The sequence below is a fragment of the Lolium perenne genome, chromosome 4 (genome assembly GCF_019359855.2).
Source record: "Lolium perenne isolate Kyuss_39 chromosome 4, Kyuss_2.0, whole genome shotgun sequence".
Taxonomy (NCBI): domain Eukaryota; kingdom Viridiplantae; phylum Streptophyta; class Magnoliopsida; order Poales; family Poaceae; genus Lolium; species Lolium perenne.
In genome coordinates, this window is record NC_067247.2 from 83,151,966 (window position 1) to 83,171,877 (window position 19,912).

General features: G+C 44.1%; 1 protein-coding gene across 2 annotated transcripts; it reads left to right on the forward strand.

The window, feature by feature from the left end:
• Positions 1 to 15,629: 15,629 nt before the first annotated feature.
• Positions 15,630 to 19,536, forward strand: LOC127293144 (F-box/kelch-repeat protein At3g61590). Of its 2 annotated transcripts, none has more exons than XM_051322709.1 (4): positions 15,630 to 15,812; positions 16,787 to 18,020; positions 18,842 to 18,932; positions 19,225 to 19,536. In XM_051322709.1, the coding sequence occupies exons 2-3, from the start codon at positions 16,832 to 16,834 to the stop codon at positions 18,859 to 18,861; spliced, it is 1,209 nt and encodes a 402-aa protein (XP_051178669.1). In that variant the 5' UTR covers positions 15,630 to 15,812; positions 16,787 to 16,831; the 3' UTR covers positions 18,862 to 18,932; positions 19,225 to 19,536. The 2 variants fall into 2 exon arrangements, with proteins under 2 accessions (XP_051178669.1, XP_051178670.1); XM_051322710.1 differs by having other exon boundaries at positions 18,848 to 18,932.
• Positions 19,537 to 19,912: the final 376 nt, after the last annotated feature.

Here is a 19,912-nt window from a genome sequence, read left to right on the forward strand (position 1 = left end):
TCATCGACGATCGCGGGCGCCCGAGCCGCCACGCCACGGCGTCGTACGCGCGCGCGGCCTCGTGCGCTGTCTCGTAGGTGCCGAGGCCGATGCGCTCGCCGCCGTCACGTATCTCCGCGTAATACGTACCTTTGGGGCGCGCGCGGACGCCGCGGTACCCCGTGCCCGAGACGTGGCAGTACCGCGAGCTCGACGCGAGACGAGGCATGGCGGCGGCGGAAGCGGAGCCGCCGCGGCGATATTAGGCGCAGATGGGCAAATTTCAGCAACCCGTGTCCATCTTTTTTTTTGGGTAGGATTACGCCATGTACCACCTTCCAATTAGAAAATAGTACTGTTCAGTCTTCCCCTGTTGGGCCCAATATTTCACTTTGGGTTGCCAACGGCCATCTACATGGTAATTGCTATCGGCCTACTTGCTCATTTGTCGAAGCCCAATAACTACAAATGGGCCTTTCTGCTCATGCAATTTCGACCCTTTTCTAATGAAACACAGATCCTATGAATGGCAAAAAAAAAAAACGCAGAGATTATACATAAAAGTTGTTTTTATTTATTTTGAATTATTGGGTTCCAATTTTTGAAACTGCTCATGCCCAATATGAAAATCCTTGATCGCTCCATACCCACATGGATAACGGTATTTTTAATAATTCATAAAGTGGATTTGAAATTTAAAACATATCCTAATAATTCTATGATTTAATCTATCAACTTGCAAGATCTTGGAGAGAAAAAGCTTGTATTAGTCTGCAGAATCCTCAACGTTTCAAAGGAGGCAGTGGATCAAAAGAAAAAAAGGAAGTAGCCAGAAATTAGGGGTCAAAAATAACTCCAAGAAATGAAACTTTTATTGTTCGTAGAGGATGACATGCGGGACCCATGAGCCAGCAGCTTACTCAACGTTTCAAAGGCGGCATGAGATCGAAAGAAAAAGGCAAGTGACTAAATATCAGGAGCCAAAAATAATCCAAGAAATGAAACTTATTGTACATAGAGGATGGCATGCGGGTCCCATTTTGCAGCAGCGGTTTCAGCGTTTCAAATACGGTTTGAGATCAAAAGAAAAAGAAAGTAGCCAGAAATTAGGGGGTAAAAAAACTCCAAAAAAAAGAAAGTTGATTGTACATAGAGGATGACATGCGGGTCCCATGAGTCAGCAGCTTACTCAACGTTTCTAAGGCGGCAGGGGATCAAAAGAAAAAGGAAATAGCCAAAAATCAGAGGGTGAAAAAAAACCAAGAAAAGAAATTTTAAAGTACATAGAGGATGACATGCGGGTCCCATGAGCCAGCAGGTTCCTCAACGTTTTCAAAGGCCGCTGGGGATCAAAAGAAAAAGGCAAATAGCCAGAAATTAGGGGTAAACAATAAATCCAACAAAGGAAAGGTTTATTGTTCATAGATGCTGACATGTGGGACCCATGAGCCAGCAGCGTCAAGGCAAGTGACCAAAAATCAGGTGTAAAAAATCCAAGAAAAGAAACTTTATTGTACATAAAGGATGACATGTGGGTCCCATGAGCCAGCACCTTACTCAACGTTTCAGAGGCGGCTTGAGATCGAAAGAAAAAGGAAAGTGACCAAATATCAGAAGCTAAAAATAATCCAAGAAATGAAACTTTTATTGTACATAGAGGTTGACATATGAGTCCCACTAATACAAGCTCTTTCGCTCGAAGATCTTGCAAGTTGATTGTACATAGAGGATGACATGTGGGCCCCATGTGTCAGCAGCTTACTCAATGTTTCCAAGGCGGCAGTGGATCAAAATAAAAGGAAATAGCCAAAATCAGAGGGTGAAAAATAAATCCAATAAAGGAGAGGTTTATTGTCCATGGAGGCTGACATCTGGGACCCACGAGCCAGCAGCGTCCTCTACGTTTAGAAGGCGACTGGGGATCGAAAGAAAAAAAGGCAAATAGCCAGAAATTAGGGGTACAAAATAACTCCAAGAAAGGAAATGTTTATTGTTCATAGAGGCTGACATGTGGGACCCATGATCCAGCAAAGTCTTCAACGTTTCAAAGGCGGCAGGGGATCGAAAGAAAAAGGAAGTAGCCAGAAATTAGGGGTAAAAAATAACTCCAAGAAAGGAAACTTTTATTGTTCATAGAGGATGACATGCGGGACCCATGCTCTAGCAGCTTCCTCAACGTTTCAAAGGCGGCATGAGATCGAAAGAAAAAAGCCAAGTGACCAAATATCAGGACCCAAAAATAATCGAAGAAAGAAATTTTATTGTACATAGAGGATGACATGTGGGACCCATTTAGCAGCAGTGGCCTCAACGTTTCCAAGGCAGCAAGGGATCAAAAGAAAAAGGAAGTAGCCAGAAATTAGGGGGTCAAAACAAAATCCAAGAAAAGATATTTTTCAATTGGGCTGCATCTTGCCATCTGGGCCTTCGAACTATCGTGCTGGACGCCTTTTGACTCGTACAATTTCAGCCCACTACAAAACATGAAAGTCCTATGTTTCGCAAAAACAAAAACAAGGAGATTCAACATATAAGTTTGTTTATGTAAAAATAAAGATTTAATTTATCCGTTTGCAAAGCTCAGAGCGAAATAATCAAGATATCACATGTTTCTTGTACGGGGAGGCTGACATCGGGGACCCATGAGCCAGCAGCGTCGTCAACGTTTTAAAGGCGGCAGGGGATGGAAAGAAAAAATAAACCAAAAATCAGTTGGTCAAAAATCCAAGAAAATAAACATTTATCATTGTGAGAGGATGACATGCAGGACCCATGAGGCAGCATCATCCTCAACGATTCCAAGGCGGCAGGGGATCAAAAGAAAAAAAGGAAATATCCAGAAATTAATTAGGGGTTCAAAATAAATCCATCAAAGGAAAGTTTTATTGTTCATAGAGGATGACATGTGGGACCGACCTGCCAACAGCGTTCTCATCGTTTCAAAGGGGGCAGGAGATCAAAAGAAAAAGGCAAGTAGCCAGAAATTAGGGGTAAAAAATAACTCCAAGAAAGGAAACTTTTATTGTTCGTAGAGGATGACATGCGGGACCCATGAGCCAGCAGCTTACTTAAAGTTTCAAAGGCGGCATGAGATCGAAAGAAAAAGGCAAGTGACAAAATATCAGGAGACAAAGATAATCCAAGAAAAGAAACTTTATTTACATAGAGGATGACATGCGGGTCCCATTTTGCAGCAGCGGTCCCAACGTTTCAAATGCGGCTTGAGATCAAAACAAAAAGAAAGTAGCCAGAAATTAGGGGGTCAAAAAAATCCAAGAAAATAAAGTTGATGGACATAGAGGATGATATGCGGGTCCCATGAGCTAGCAGCTTACTCAACGTTTCCAAGGCGGCAGGGGATCAAAAGAAAAAGAAAATAGCCAAAAATCAGAGGGTGAAAAAAACAAAGAAAATGAACTTTTATAGTACATAGAGGATGACATGCGGGTCCCATGAGCCAGCAGGTTCCTCAACATTTCAAACGTGGCATGAGATCGAAAGAAAAAGGCAAGTGACCAAATATGAGGAGCCAAAAATAATTCAAGAAAAGAAAGTTTTATAGTACATAGAGGATGCCATGCGGGTCCCATGATCCTGCAGGTTCCTCAATGTTTCAAACGTGGCATGAGATCGAAAGAAAAAGGCAAGTGACCAAATATCAGGAGCCAAAAATAATCCAAGAAAAGAAATTTTATTGTACGTAGAGGATGACATGCGGGTCCCATTTTGCAGCAGTGGTCTCAACGTTTCCAAGGCGGCACAGAACCAAAAGAAAAATGAAGTAGCCAGAAATTAGGGGGTGAAAAAAATCCAAGAAGAAAGATTTCAATTGGGCTGCATCTGGACATCTGGGCCTTCGAACTATCCTGCTGGGCCTTTTGACTCGTACAATTTCAGCCCACTCCAAAACAGGAAAGTTCCGAATTTTCTAAAAAAACAGGAAAGTCCTATGCTTCGCAAAGACAAAAAAACAAGGAGATTCAACATACAAGTTTTTTTTTGTAAAAATAAAGATTTAATTATCCGTTTGATATAGCTCAGAGCGCAATACACTGTTTATTTTCTGCAAAATAATCAAGATATCATATGTTTCTTGTACGGGGAGGCTGACATCGGGGACCCATGAGCCAGCAGCGTCATCAACGTTTTAAAGGCGGCAGGGGATGGAAAGAAAAAATAAACCAAAAATATGTTGGTACAAAATCCAAGAAAAGAAACATTTTCGTTCTAAGAGGATGACATGCGGGGCCCATGAGGCAGCAGCATCCTCAATGTTTATTGTTCATAGAGGCTGACATGTGGGACCCGTGAGCCAGCAGCGTCCTCAACGTTTTAAAGGCGGCAGGAGATCGAAAGAAAAAATTAGCCAAAAATCATTTGGTAAACAAAATCCAAGAAAAGAAACATTTAACGTTCTGAGAGGATGACATGCGGGACTCATGAGGCAGCAGCATCCTCAACGATTCCAAGGCGGCAGGGGATCAAAGGAAAAAAAAAGAGGAAATATCCCGAAATTAATTAGGGGTTCAAAATAAATCCATCAAAGGAAACTTTTATTGTTCACAGAGGATGACATGTGGGACCGACCTGCCAGCTGCGTCGTCATCGTTTCAAAGGGGGCAGGAGATCAAAAGAAAAAGGCAAATAGCCAGAAATTAGGGGTCAAAAATAACTCCAAGAAAGGAAACTTTTATTGTTCGTAGAGGATGACATGCGGGACCCATGAGCCAGCAGCTTACTCAATGTTTCAAAGGCGGCATGAGATCGAAAGAAAAAGGCAAGTGGCAAAATATCAGGAGCCAAAGATAATCCAAGAAAAAAACTTTATTGTACATAGAGGATGACATGCGGGTCCTAATTAGCAGCAGCGGTCTCAACGTTTCAAATGCGGCTTGAGATCAAAAGAAAAAGAAAGTTGATTGTACATAGAGGATGACATGCGGGTCCCATGAGTCAGCAGCTTACTCAACGTTTCCAAGGCGGCAGGGGATCAAAAGGAAAATGAAATAGCCAAAAATCAGAGGGTGAAAAAAAACCCAAGAAAATAAAATTTTATAGCACATAGAGGATGACATGCGGGTCCCATGAGCCAGCAGGTTCCTCAACGTTTCAAACGTGGCATGAGATCGAAAGAAAAATGCAAGTGACCAAATATCAGGAGCCAAAAATAATTCAAGAAAAGAAACTTGAGTGTACATAGAGGATGACATGCGGGTCCCATTTAGCAGCAGCGGTATCACCGTTTGAGAAGCGGCAGGGGATCGAAAGAAAAAGGCAAGTGACCAAATATGAGGTGCCAAAAAAAATTCAAGAAAAGAAAGTTTTATAGTACATAGAGGATGACATGCGGGTCCCATGAGCCTGCAGGGTCCTCAACGTGGCATGAGATCGAAAGAAAAATGCAAGTGACCAAATATCAGGAGCCAAAAAAAAATTCAAGAAAAGAAACTTGATTGTACATAGAGGATGACATGCGGGCCCCATTTAGCAGCAGCGGTATCACCGTTTGAGAGGCTGCACGGGATCGAAAGAAAAAGGCAAGTGGCCAAATATGAGGTTCCAAAAAAAAATCCAAGAAAAGAAAGTTTTATAGTACATAGAGGATGACATACGGGTCCCATTTAGCAGCAGCGGTATCACCGTTTGAGAGGCGGCAGGGGATCGAAAGAAAAAGGCAAGTGACCAAATATGAGGTGCCAAAACAAATCCAAGAAAAGAAAGTTTTATAGTACATAGAGGATGACATGCGGGTCCCATTTAGCAGCAGCGGTATCACCGTTTGAGAGGCGGCAGGGGATCGAAAGAAAAAGGCAAGTGACCAAATTTGAGGTGCCAAAAAAAACTCCAAGAAAAGAAAGTTGATTGCACATAGAGGATGACATGCGGGTCCCATTTAGCAGCAGCGGTGTCAATGTTTCCAAGGCGGCAAGGGATCAAAAGAAAAAGGAAGTAGCCAGAAATCAGGGTGTCAAAAAAATCCAAGAATAGAAAGAATTTTGGTTCATAGAGGATGACATGCGGGACCCATGATCCTGCATCGTAAACGGCTCGATCGGAGAGCGTTGAACGAGATGGCGCGATCGAGAAAAAAAACAATGCCAGAGAGGCTGCCATCTGGGCCCTACATCCCTCGGCGGTGCGGATTTGCGTTGACTCGGCCGGCGAACCCGAGAATTCGAGATGCACCACGTCCCGGGCCACCATACGCAACGTTTTGGCCGGTTTCGTCGGGCTAGGTGGCCTCAAAAACGAGAAAAAAAACGTTTTGACATGCACAACGGACAGACCCAAAATCGTCGGCTATGGTACACCAGCAACCACGGCGCGACTTCAACTTCGTCGGCCATGGCAACTTTTCTTATAGTGTTGGGTTCCACTAAGGAGATATAAGCATGATGATTGCTAAAGTTAGCCAATTGCCTTCTTGTGGTAACACTTGCCCTCAAATCACCAAGGACCTTGTCATGTGTGTGTTCACGAATTTCAAGGTTCCTTTCTCTCCTTTCTAGACGACGGGCCTCGATCTCCTCCTTGGTTCTTCTTGGCCTTGGAGGTATCACTTGATCAACTTGATCATTTGGGTCCCCGTCTTGACCTTCAATTTGAGCATCCTCAATTTCTTGAGAGTGCTCAACATCATGTGCTTGATCTTGGACATCATTTGGTGAAGAGTCATCATGATCCCTTGGATGATCTTGTCCTTGATCTTGCACACAAGAGGGAGGGTCTTGTTCTTGTTCTTGGGTTGGTGCATCATAAGCTTCAATAGAAAGGGTTTGTTGATGTTGAGAAGATGAGGGCTCCACCGTGGTAGAGCATAGTCCTTCCTGAGACGCCACACCGTGTCCCTCAATGGGGCGGAAAAATCCCACACCCATTCTTACTATGGCATCTTGAGGTATTTCATCACCTGCACATACATCAACTTGCCCCACTTGGGAGCCATCATTTTCTTCGAACCTCACGCTACAAGATTCGATGATAATCCCGGAGGATACATCAAAGACTCTATAAGTGTGAGATTCGGCACCGTAACCAACAAATATACCCTCCAAAGCTTTAGGAGCAAATTTAGATAAACGAACTCCTTTGATTTTGTAGAAACACTTACACCCGAACACCTTGAAGTATGAGATATTAGGCTTGTTCCCGGTGAGCATTTCATATGGAGTCTTGTTCAAGCCCTTGCGGAGATAGAGCCGGTTAGAGGAGTGGCAAGCGGTGGAGATGGCTTCGGCCCAAAAGTTATAGCGGGATTTATACTCCGCCATCATAGATCTTGCCATATCCATAAGAGTCCGGTTCTTCCTCTCCACAACACCATTTTGTTGAGGGGTGTAAGCAGCGGAATATTGATGTCGAATCCCCTCATCACTAAGAAATCATTGAGTGTATAGTTCTTGAACTCAGAGCCGTTGTCACTTCTTATTGCCATTATAAGGAGGTTGTGTTGGCGTTGCACCTCGGTGGCAAAGTCAATGAAGATTTGTTGAGTCTCATCTTTCCTTTTGAGAAAGTAGACCCAAGTGTATCTTGAGTAATCATCAACAATCACCAAGCAATGTTTCTTCGCACCAAGATTTGCATGAGAAACGGGACCAAAGAGATCCACATGAAGGAGCTCCAAGATCCTCTTGGAAGAGATAATAGTCTTGCTTGGATGCGGAGAGTCATGCATTTTTCCTTCAACACAAGCCCTACAAACACGATCTTTGGTAAAAGACACATTTTCCATTAGTCCCACAATATGGTTCCCCTTGTGAAGGCTTTGCAAAGTTCTCATGTTGACATGGGCCAAGCGGCGATGCCACAACCAACCCACATCTGCCTTTCCGAATAGGCACATCGCACTTGTCGTGGTGGTCCCCGAAAAGTCCACCACATACAAGTTGTGTTCGCGATACCCAACGAAAGCGACTTTTAGAGTCTTGCTCCACGAGAGGACCACAATATCATTATCAATAAAGACGGCGAAACCCATCTTGCCAAGGGAGGAAACGGAAAGCAAATTGTAACCAAGGGTTTTGACAAGCATGGCATCCACAAGAGTAATGTTGTGTGCAACCACAACCTTGCCAAAACCCAATACCTCAGATGTAGAATTATCGCCAAAGGAGACGGTGATATTATTTATATTGGGCCTCAACTCCTTGATGAGGTTCTTGCCGCCGGTCATATGACTTGTACATCCACTATCAAGTACCCATTTTGAACCTCCGGCTGCATAGTCCTACATGAGATCAATTCTTGGATTTAGGTACCCATTTCTCAATGGGTCCTCTTTTGTTAGCAACAAGGGTCTTTGGGACCCAAATAGACCAAGCAACATAACCATCATATGGGCCAACATATTTAGCATAAACATCACCATAATAATCTTTAAATAGAATATAGTGAGGGTTAGCAATTCCTGCATCATCATAATTAATGGTATTGCCCTTAGGGGCTTCACCATTAGTGATGGATTTCTTCTTCTCTTGTGCGGGCTTGGCCTTTTGCTTGTTTTCCTTCTTTGCCTTGGCATTATAACAAAGGCCCTCCTTCCCATTGTTTGACCTTTGCTTACTCAAAAAATCATCCAAGGAAAGTTTACTTTGGGGAGAGGAGGCCTTAGCAAGTTCATCCTTCAACCTAGCATTTTTCTCAATAATATTTGCATGATCACATGAAGGAGTAGAGGTACTAGGTATGTCATATGAAGCAAGCCTAATTTGAAGTTGCTCATTAGACTTGGAGAGGAGAGAGTATTCACTATTCAAGGCTTTGTGAGCCTTGTCTAGTTCATCTAGATCCTTCACAAGTTTCTCATGATCAACACCAAATTTGGCATTTTCCTTTATAAGCACTTTAGTCTTAGCTCTAGCAAGATCTCTAGCTTTAGTGAGCTTGTTAATTTTATCTTGAGGCTCTTCAAGGTTTTCTAGCCTCTCTTCAAGAGAAGCTATGGTTTCTTGACTTTCCTCAAGAGCATCTTTAAGAGCATGAATTTCAAGAGAGTCTTCTCTCTCTGTTTGACATTTTTTCTCAAGAGTATCATTTAGTTGTGCTAGACGAATCATGAGATTGGAAACATGCTTTCTAGTATCACCTTGTAAGTTAAGAATGAACTCATCAAACTCTAGCATTTCTTGTTTCACTTTTAAACTAGCAAGATCAACCCCTAGATCATTTGACATGTTAGGCATAGAGGGGTTAGGGAATGATACCTCGGAGGATTTAGCCATGAGGCAACTTTCTTCCTCCACATGAATGACCTCATTGGGAGATTCACTTGGTGATGAAGAGTTAGTGGAGAGGGAGGCAAGGGCAACCAATCCATTTGAGGTTGCATCTTCTTCATCATCAACATCATCATCTCCGGAGGTATACTCTTCTTAAGTTGATAGCACAATAGATGTGTCCAAGGTGGACCTTTCCATGAAGCAATGTGCATTCTTGATATGAGGATTCTCATTGGGGGATTAAAGAGACATGAAGAGGGAATGTTGGTAGTGACAATGGCGGCCACTTCCTTTGAGCTTTCTTCTTCATCATCATCACTAGAACTTTCAACTTCATCGGAAGAATATTCTTCTTTAGTCACTAGCACAATCCTTGAGGGCCTCTTGCCCTTCTTGCTCTTGTTATAGAATTTCTTGTTGGAGGCCTTTGAATCTTTGCCCTTTGACTCTTTGCTCTTGTCCTTGGGAATGAGCCTTCCACCATGGGTTTCTCTATGCTCATAGGGACAATCGGCTATGAAATGGCGCTTGTCACCACAATTGTAGCACGATCTTGTTTTTGGCCCCGAGCTCTTGAATCCACTTGAGTTGCTTCTCTTGATGTTGTCTTCCTTGGCCTTGGACGGATCCACCCAAAAGGTTTTTGCATGGAATGCCATGTGGTCGTTGTAGTGGTATGATAACGCATGAAGCACACGTCCGTTGGGAACCCCAAGAGGAAGGTGTGATGCGTACAGCAGCAAGTTTTCCCTCAGTAAGAAACCAAGGTTATCGAACCAGTAGGAGATGAAGGCCACGTGAAGGTTGTTGGTGGAGGAGTGTACTGCGGCGCAACACCAGGGATTCCGGCGCCAACGTGGAACCTGCACAACACAATCAAAATACTTTGCCCCAACTTAACAGTGAGGTTGTCAATCTCACCGGCTTGCTGTAAACAAAGGATTAAACGTATGGTGTGGAAAATGATGTTTGTTTGCAAAGAACAGCAGAGAACAATGATTGCAGTAGATTGTATTCAGATGTAAAAGAATGGATCGGGGTCCACAGTTCACTAGTGGTGTCTCTCCAATAAGAAATAGCATGTTGGGTGAACAAATTACAGTTGGGCAATTGACAAATAGAGAGGGCATAACAATGCACATACATATCATGATGACTAATATGAGATTTACTTAGGGCATTACGACAAATAACATAGACCGCTATCCAGCATGCATCTATGCCTAAAAAGTCCACCTTCGGGTTAGCATCCGCACCCCTTCCAGTATTAAGTTGCAAACAACAGACAATTGCATTAAGTATGGTGCGTAATTTAATCAACACAAATATCCTTAGACAAAGCATTGATGTTTTATTCGTAGTGGCAACAGCACATCCACAACCTTAGAACTTTCTGTCACTGTCCCAGATTCAATGGAGGCATGAACCCACTATCGAGCATAAATACTCCCTCTTGGAGTCACAAGTATCAACTTGGCCAGAGCCTCTACTAGCAACGGAGAGCATGCAAGATCATAAACAACACATATATGATAGATTGATAATCAACTTGACATAGTATTCCATATTCATCGGATCCCAACAAACACAACATGTAGCATTACAAATAGATGATCTTGATCATGATAGGCAGCTCACAAGATCTAACATGATAGCACATGAGGAGAAGACAACCATCTAGCTACTGCTATGGACCCATAGTCCAAGGATGAACTACTCACACATCAGTCCGGAGGCGGGCATGGTGATGTAGAGTCCTCCGGGTGATGATTCTCCTCTCTGGCAGGGTGCCGGAGGCGATCTTCTGAATCCCCTGAGATGGGATTGGCGGCGGCGTCTCTCGAACTTTTCTCGTATCGTGGCTCTCGGTAATAGAGTTTTCGCGACGGAGGGAATAAATAGGCGGAAGGGCAGAGTCGGGAGAGGCACGAGGCCCCCACACCATAGGCCGGCGCGGGCCCCTCCTTGGTCGCGCCGCCTGGTGGGGTCGCCACCTCGTGGCCCCACTTCGTATCTCCTTCGGTCTTCTGGAAAGCTCCGTGGAAAATAAGACCCTGGGCTTTTGTTTTGTCCAATTCCGAGAATATTTCCTGTGTAGGATTTTTGAAACCAAAAACAGCAGAAAACAGGAGCTGGCGCTTCGGCATCTTGTTAATAGGTTAGTGCCGGAAAATGCGTATAAATGATATAAAGTGTATATAAAACATGTGAGTATTGTCATAAAACTAGCATGGAACATAAGAAATTATAGATACGTTTGAGACGTATCATGGTATTCCAAATCATCCGGATAGGACATACTCCAAGATGCCCTATATGGTTCTTGAGTGTTCACATCTTCCACGGGGTTGACCGCCAAGGCAAGGTTGGTCCCTTTTGACATCCCAAGAGCTCGATTGCGAGAATCATGAGAGTTTTGCTCAAGCACCTTGAGAGCTTGCAATTCATGCACCGCTTGTTGAGAAGTGAGAGAGGAGAAACATTCTCTCCCAACAAGAGTCTTGACATCAATGGGTTCAAACGGCATCATGCAATCAATATACTTGTCTTTGATCCAAGAGTCATCAATGTGTTTGGCACCCACATTCCGGAACGAATCGACAATGGTGATAAGTCTTTGATACATGACTTGATGATCTTCATCCGGAAGCCTCATGAATCCTTCGGCTTGATTCCGAAGAGCATTATATTTATTCCTTCTCATGCTTTCACTTCCAATGCAACTAGCGGCCAAACCATTCCAAGCTTCCTTGGCGGTGGAGAAATTCCGAACCCGGGACAATTCCTTTGTCCCCACACTAGTTTGGATCATGTGCAAGGCAATGTCATTGAGTTGATTATCAACCGCTTCTCTTCTAGTCAGCTTGTTGGGGTTGTAGGGCTTGAAGCCTTCCACGATGATTCTCCAAAGTTCATTGGAGGCACTGCAAACATGAGAGCGAAACTCAAATTGCCATGTATCGAAATCATTCTCATTAAACTTAGGTGGGTCACCCCGAGTGTTTATATGAGGATGGGGAACCGGAATATCGGGAGATAGGAAAGGCGGAGCCACTCGATTGTAGCTATCACCTCCACTAGTTCCCCTAGGAGATGCGATGGGAGATTTAATAGTGGTTAAGTTATCACCATTCAAGGGTTTGGTAGAGGAGGGTAATGCCGAAGCATCTCCCTCTTCTAACTCACCCTTGTCCTTTACCTCTACGGTGGGGATGATGGGGGGAGCCGCGGGAAACCGGCCGGAAAACATTTTCATCAAGGTTTCCATTTGGGTTTCCATGGCGGATCTCAAGGATGCTTCCACCGACTTGAGATCATCCATGGAGACCGGCTTTGCGGACCCTTCCAAAGGTCCGTCATCCGGCATACTCTTAGGCGGTTTAGCCCGAAATAAGAGCCGAGGCTCTGATACCAATTGAAAGGATCGTATGCCGCACCTAGAGGGGGGGTGAATAGGTGCTAACCAATTTTAAGTTCTTTTTCAATTTAGGCTTGACACAAAGATAAATTCTCTAGATATGCAACTAAGCGAATTTACCAAGATATAGCTACGCAATATATAGGAGATATAATAGGATAGAGGTAACCGAGAGTGGAGCACGCGGAGACACGGAGATGATTCCCGTAGTTCCCTTCCTTTGCAAGAAGGTACGTCTATGTTTGGAGGAGTGTGGTTGCTACGAAAGCAAAACCAACAGCCACGAAGGCTTCACTCAGATCTCCTGTGAGCAACGCCACGAAGGCCTAGCCCACTTCCACTAAGGGATTTCCTCGAGGCGAAAACCGGGCCTTTACAAGGTTCTTGGGGCACACATCCACAACCAAATTGGAGGCTCCCAAATCTGTAACAACACAACAATAAACAACAATACATCAACAACAATCAACTAGGGATCCAAAGAGGAACACTAGCAAGAGGCCCCTCAAGCATATGAGGGTGAAATGTAAATCGCTTCGGTGAAGACGTAGATCGGTGTCTTCTCCTTCGAATCTCCAAAGATCAAGAGCTTTGGTTGGGTGAGGGAGGAGATCTTGCAAATCTTGTGTTCTTGAGGTGGCTCTAATGGTGGTGAGGCTTGGCAGAATTTCTTCAATGATTGAGCAGGTTGGAAGGAAGAAGACGAGGGGTATAAATACCCCCTCTCAAAATAAGTTGGGGCCGGATAATCCGCCCCTCCCCCCCCCCCCCCCCAAAAGTCCGGCCTTGTGGAATTTCCGGTCAAATGTCCGGCCAAATATTCTGCCTCATGCCAGGGTAGTACTGAGCTGAATCGTCTTGAGTCCTTAGCCAAATTTTGGGGGCCGGATATTTTGCAAATATCCGGTCCGGATTATCCGGCCTGGTAAAACCTTGACAGCTTCCTTTTGACTTGTGTGTCCACACAAGACACTCACAAACATGTATGCATGTAATCTCTGCACCACTTCATCAAACATTAGTGTATCCCATATATTGACATCAAACACTCCAAAACATAATATGTGAGAGATGTTCTTTCAGCTGGTTTGGTGGAAAATCCAGGTGATCCATGTAGACAATCTGTCAAAAAAGGAAGGAAGCATAAACAAAACAGTTACAGCGGCGAAGATTTAAACATGAAAATAGCAACAACAAAAAACACACACATAAAACAAACATAGCATGGCGTAAGTTCGACAACGTACAGCTAGAATGGCAAACGGTCCAGTGATCCAAAACTCATGTTTCCTAGCATTTTATGGTACCACTGCCTATGTTGTCTTGCTATTGATTTTCGTAACTTCCTGCATTGCTAACTCCAGCAAGTGTTCATCCCATGCAAACTCGTGAGTCCTCCAAGGGTCCAACATGCAATCCAAATAGTCGAGGCTAAGCAGATTTGCGCTACCAGGGTCAATAACCGTAGCCAAACATAAAAGATCCCATGTTCTGATAATGGTGAGGTCATCTGTAACATCACAAGACTTGAGCAATTTAATAACATGTTGGATGAAAGGCCTAGACTGTCCTTCTTCTATGTACATTGCCGCAACTCAGGATGCTCACCTTTTTTATGCACAACAAGTCTGTCGCCACATCGACTTCCAAAAACTTTCCTCACCATATCTTTTGTGAAAACTATCATCTTCCTATGGAACTTGAACTCCCGCAAACCAGGGCTAGTATGAGAGGCAACAAAGTCAATTAGAGCATTAGGAATGTTGAATGGAGATACATCCAGCAATGCTCTAAATGCACTCTGCTCTGTAATAATACATCTCTTCGGACCATTGAGATCTGCAGCAATGGCATACAGACGCTTGGCAGCAAAACGGTCCTTGGAAACCCAATGACCAATCCCATCATCATGTTAAACATGAAGAACACAAAACCAAACCAAGAAAACATTTAAATTATAACGCAACAAAAATGTACATAGATGATAGCAAACCTGATCTACGTAGCAAGTAACTAGTAAACTCCAACAACTAATAAGCAAAAAACAATTGAACTATGTAGCACAAGCATACAACAAAAATCATCACCAATGTAGAAAAAATATTACCACCGAACTATGTAGCAAAACCCTGAACATTGCATGCAAGCTGGATAGAAATTATCACAAAGAATGTACTAGCAAAATTATAAGGGATAAACACTAAAATTAGGATATAGCAAATTTTATAAACCTATACAACAATAACAAACTCACAGGGTAGAAAAAAAATAAACTACCAAAATGAAACGTATATCCCCTAGAAATCCACAGGGTAGCTCACAGGTTACAAATCCACACGAAAACGCCTAGAAATCCTAGTACAAATCCACACGAAAACGAGATTGAACTTACAAACATGCTTGCAGAGGCAGGAACTTCCTCGGAAACGCTAGAATCGACGGCCGGTGACACTTCCCTTGAACAAGTCCTAGAAAATGAAGGAGAAAAGTGAGGATTCAACGGGAAGGAAGCAAAATTAGTTGGACGAAAACAACGTAGGCGCACACCAACACAAAACATCGGCGGTGCCCCGGATTTCCAACGCCACCGCCGAGATTTGAACGACACCGCGACAGAGATAGGGAACCCTAGAAACCCTAGGGTTGGGGGAAAAGGAGCAGAAGAGGAAGTCCTAGACGAGGAAGAGGTAGGGAACTCACCGGAGTAGCGGAGGAGCACGTCGTCCTGTCCGGCAGCAGCAACCGTCGGCGCGCGGGATTCGCTCCGCCGTCGCCAACCTCTCCACCACGAACAGCCCATGAGCCCCCAGACACGAAGCGGTCATCTCGACCAGGTGGTGTGTGGGATGCAGCAAATGCGGGCTGAAGTAACACCCTGCTGTGAGGTAGGTGACGTGGCGCAATATCAGCCGACCATGCAACCACAATGGGAGGACTCTCCACCAGGTGGTTCCGACGCGCGCGTCCCCGGAGGAATAGGATCATTTTCCTAAAACATTTGGGGCAGCACCGTCATTCACCCATTCACTGTTAGGAATTGGGAACAAGGCAGCCGACACATCTGGTGCGAGGGAAGCGGCGGCGACGGCGGCGGCGGTCGAAGGCGATGGTGTCCTAGCGAGCCGGCAGTGGAGCTGCTGCGACGCCAACAGTGGCCGTGACACCGTTCTCCTGCCGTCTCGAATCAAAGCTAGGTGACCTATTCTTCCCAATCCCTCCCCGCCCCTCTTCTTCCACCCTTTTATCGAATCCGCAGTTCTAGTCTCGCTCACAGCCCGCGGCCTCTCTTGTCGATTGGGCGTGTTTGCGAGGCTCGTAATGGCCAGTCTGAATATCCGTTCTGTCTGATCTCGTGCTTGGTACTGACGATGTTCGTATGAGGTTTGGGAATTGGGATGAATGCTTGTCTTCCTTCAACAGCAAAAAAATGCTACTGTTGTTGTATATAGTTTGCTTGAGAAATCCCTGAAGAAGTTCGAACTGGCCGGATGCCCATCCCAGTATGCGCGAATCACTCCTTTTTCTGCACAAAAAAAAAAAGTGATGGCAGCCGGCGCTCGGTTGAATCTTCTGTCAACTTTTAGTTGATCTGTTTTCAACTGAGTAATAACTGAAGAAACAATGTGTCAGTGAGCAGTGCCTATCAAAAATCAGTACTCCCTCCGTCCTGAAAAGGATGTCTCAACTTTGTCTAGATTTGTATGTATCTACACACTAACATGTGTCTAGATACATGCATATATAGATAAAGTTGAGACGTCCTTTTTTGGATGGAGAGAGTACTACATACCCTTCTGTTGTCGACGAGTGTTAAAACTTAAAACACTAGTAGTGTGAAATATTACTTCCAGCAAGCCATGTCAGGAAATATTACTTGGAGCTGACCATTGAGCAGCACCAGGAAGTGTGCTGGCTGCCTGGCTCTGTAGTTAGCTCTGATGTTGCTACGTTATTGATTTTATCGATAGTGAAACGCGGCTGCAGTGCCATATGGAAAATATAGGATTGTATCATGTATTACTAGCAAGAGCATCTTGAGCTGAACCCCACTCCATACCTCCTCGCGCTCATACTGATTCTATGTTTCCACTCTTCTGTTTTTTTATTGATATATCATTCAAATAACAAACCATTTTAACGGCTATATTTTCCTGGTCTATATATGCAGTCATTCGCTATTCCCCAGATCCACGCGAGTGAGAAGGACACTGGAATGGCCTGCCGCCGTAGCCCGCGCCTCCATCCCCAGATCCACGCGAGCGAGGATGGCGCCAGAATGACGGGCCACATCCGGCGCCGCCGTGGCAAATCGCTGGCACAGCCTGACTCCCTGCCGGATGATGACGATATGCTCAGGGAGATCCTCCTCCGGCTCCTGCCGCAGCCCTCCTCCCTCCTGCGCGCCTCCGCCGTCTGCAAGCGCTGGCGAGGCCTCGTCACCGACCCCCGGTTCTTTAATCAGTTCTATGCACACCACCGGAAGCCGCCCCTCCTCGGCGTCTTCTTGCGGAGGAACCAGGGGCGGGGGGTCGTGTTCAACCCCATCCTGGACCCTCCCGATTGCATACCTCCTCGGCGCTTTGACCTTGGACGCTGCAGGAGCCGTGATGGTTATGAGTTGCTCGATTGCCGCCACGGTCTCGTCCTCATCAAGAGCAGGTCGCGGACAGAGGTCATTGTGTGGGATCCCATCACCAGCGAGCAGCGCCGCCTGGCCATTACGCCGAAGTTCCAGATGAGCGTCTTCAACGGGGCAGTGCTCTGCGCTGCCAGTGACCAGGGCCACATTCATGGCAGCTGCCACTCGAGCCCATTCAAGGTGGTGTTGATGTCCGGGTACAAACAATTTGATCAACCCCTTGCCTGTGTTTACTCCTCGGAAACTGGCATATGGGGTAATCTCATCTTAACAGAGGTTCGTTGTGAGATTTCTAGAAAACCTGCGATCCTAGTGGGCAATAGCCTTTACTGGTTGTGCAAGGGCGGTGACATACTTGAGTTCGATTTGGGTGAGCACAGCCTAAGTGTGATCAGAGGACTTCCCGTTACAAATGATATCCTCTTTAAAAACCGTCAAGTCATCCGGGCTGAGCATGGTGCTATTGGCTACGCCATATTGTCATATCCTCACTTCCAAATGTGGCAGAGGGAAGTCAATGGTCATGGTGGTGCCACATGGGTGCCGTGGAAGACAATTGAAATGCATAGTATTCTTGAACTCCCTCCTCTGACCGAAGAAGTGGTGGCACTACTGCTGGGGTATGATGATGATTCTGATGTCATATTTTTAAGTGTGAGCGGCAATACCTACATGGTTCAACTTAAGTCTATGCAATCCACGAAACTTTATGAAACCATCGACACCTATCACCATCATCCTTTCAAAAGTTTCTATACACCAGGTGATTGCTTATCCTTAGTCCTTATATTGTAGTACTAACCTAATCTAGTTATGTTTGTTACATGATTGCTCGAATACCTTCTTTCTGATTTTTAAGTGTGTACTAATAACTTGAACTTACCAATTGCCCCTTTGCTAGATAAACGAACTTATAGCCTTATGCTTTAGTATAGTTTATCATTAAGTATAGTTGTCATCGTTGTCCTTAGATACCAAATGAGTAACTCAGTTGGCACGTTTGGAACCTCAAAGATATTTATAGTCTTCTATCCCAATATGTTTATCGATTTTGATCTTGTTATTAATCTTAACTCCAAAACGAACTGCTTTTGTTGTGTCCATGCTTTATGAACCAATGTGTTTTGGTCACTTGTTGATGACCCCTCCTGTTAGCGCACAAAAACTAAGCTGCATTTCTTTTCCGGCAGGCTCCAGTTTTTAGAAGTGACTACCCAAGATCACTTTTGCTGTTAAAATTTGTTAGTTTGCCATGTCTTAAATTTGCATGCTTGACATTGCGGGATGAGTTTACATGAGAAAAATTATATACCATGTCCTGGTTCTCTTTAGCTGAATTCCTAATGATTAAATAACTAAGTATGCTGCTATCAGGATTATTTGTTGCATTTTACAACAGATGAGTATATTTGTTTGTCTATTGCTAGTAATAGTATCAAAAGTGAGCTATCTATACAAAGTCAGTTATTTTGCTCAAATTATGTTTGTCAGCTCATCTGTGTAATTTACTCACTGCTGCCTTCTCTTATGCATTTTTCTTTTCCTCGGAACTATTATTAATTGCCTGACATCTTATGCTTCTAGGTGCAGCCATGGTGGATTGAATGGAGCTGAAATGTTGCACATAGGATGACTATCTGGTTTGATGTGCTAATGTGCTGTAATAATTCAACAGGTAAGAAGATATTGTTGATATAGTTTGTGAGATCTGGACGCTAGACTGTTTGATTTTTTTATATGTGGAGAAGTTCTAGAAGGAAATAGTTCGTTACGTTATTAGTTATTAGTTCATTACAAACAGCAGCTGCAGTATTCAACTCCCGCACGCCAACAAATTAGTGTCAAAATGCTTCAACGATTTATTTGTTGTCATTAGTATTCCGAGGAGATATAGCCTAGGATATGATATCTGTTTCAGAGCTCCTTTTCACGTTGCTGAACTAATAATGAGTTTTCTCCATGTGAAGGGATGGCTGCTGCAGTTCTCACCGAGTCCATCGCATTGCATCAATATGGTCGGCAGTCTTTACATGTTATCTGAAGAAAAAAGCTTTCGTCGCGTAATCTAGCTTAATTTCTAGTGTAGCAGGATGCTTTTCTTTTTATTGTAGTTGCTCATTGAGTACCTAATCCAGGGAATTTCAGCTTCCCCAAGTATCATTTCACGTCAGATTTCGTTGTATTAGAGTTCTAGCCCCGAGTACCATTTGAACTTGTATTTGTGACTTAATTTCTAGTGTAGCAAGATGCTCTTTTTTTATTTGAAAAGTGTGCTATCACCACCGGTCTAATGTGGTTGTTTACTCATGATCCACCGGAGCTCTTTTGTTGTTTCTTCAGACTAATATCGGACAACTGTAGGTTGGACAGGAACAAACACTACATTGCTGGTTGTAGTTCAATAAAGTATGCAACTCTAGGAATGTACTCCCTCTGTTCACTATTATAAGATGTTTTAGATATTTCAATGTGGATTAGATACAGACTGAAACGTGCGTAGATGCATGCATTTCCGGAAAAATCTAAAACATCTTACAATGGTGAATGGAGGGAGTAGTCTGTACTCTTTTGATAATCTATGCTGTTTTTAATCATGTAGTTGAGTATACTTACGGTAATATGCTGGCACCAATGCTTCCCAGATGATAGCTTCTT

Bases quoted from the DNA above. Each gene is read 5' to 3' on its own strand.
- LOC127293144 (XM_051322709.1), top strand. From the start codon at position 16,832: ATGGCCTGCCGCCGTAGCCCGCGCCTCCATCCCCAGATCCACGCGAGC. The intron at 18,021-18,841 runs GTGATTGCTTAT...TTATGCTTCTAG, and splicing joins CAAAAGTTTCTATACACCAG to GTGCAGCCATGGTGGATTGA.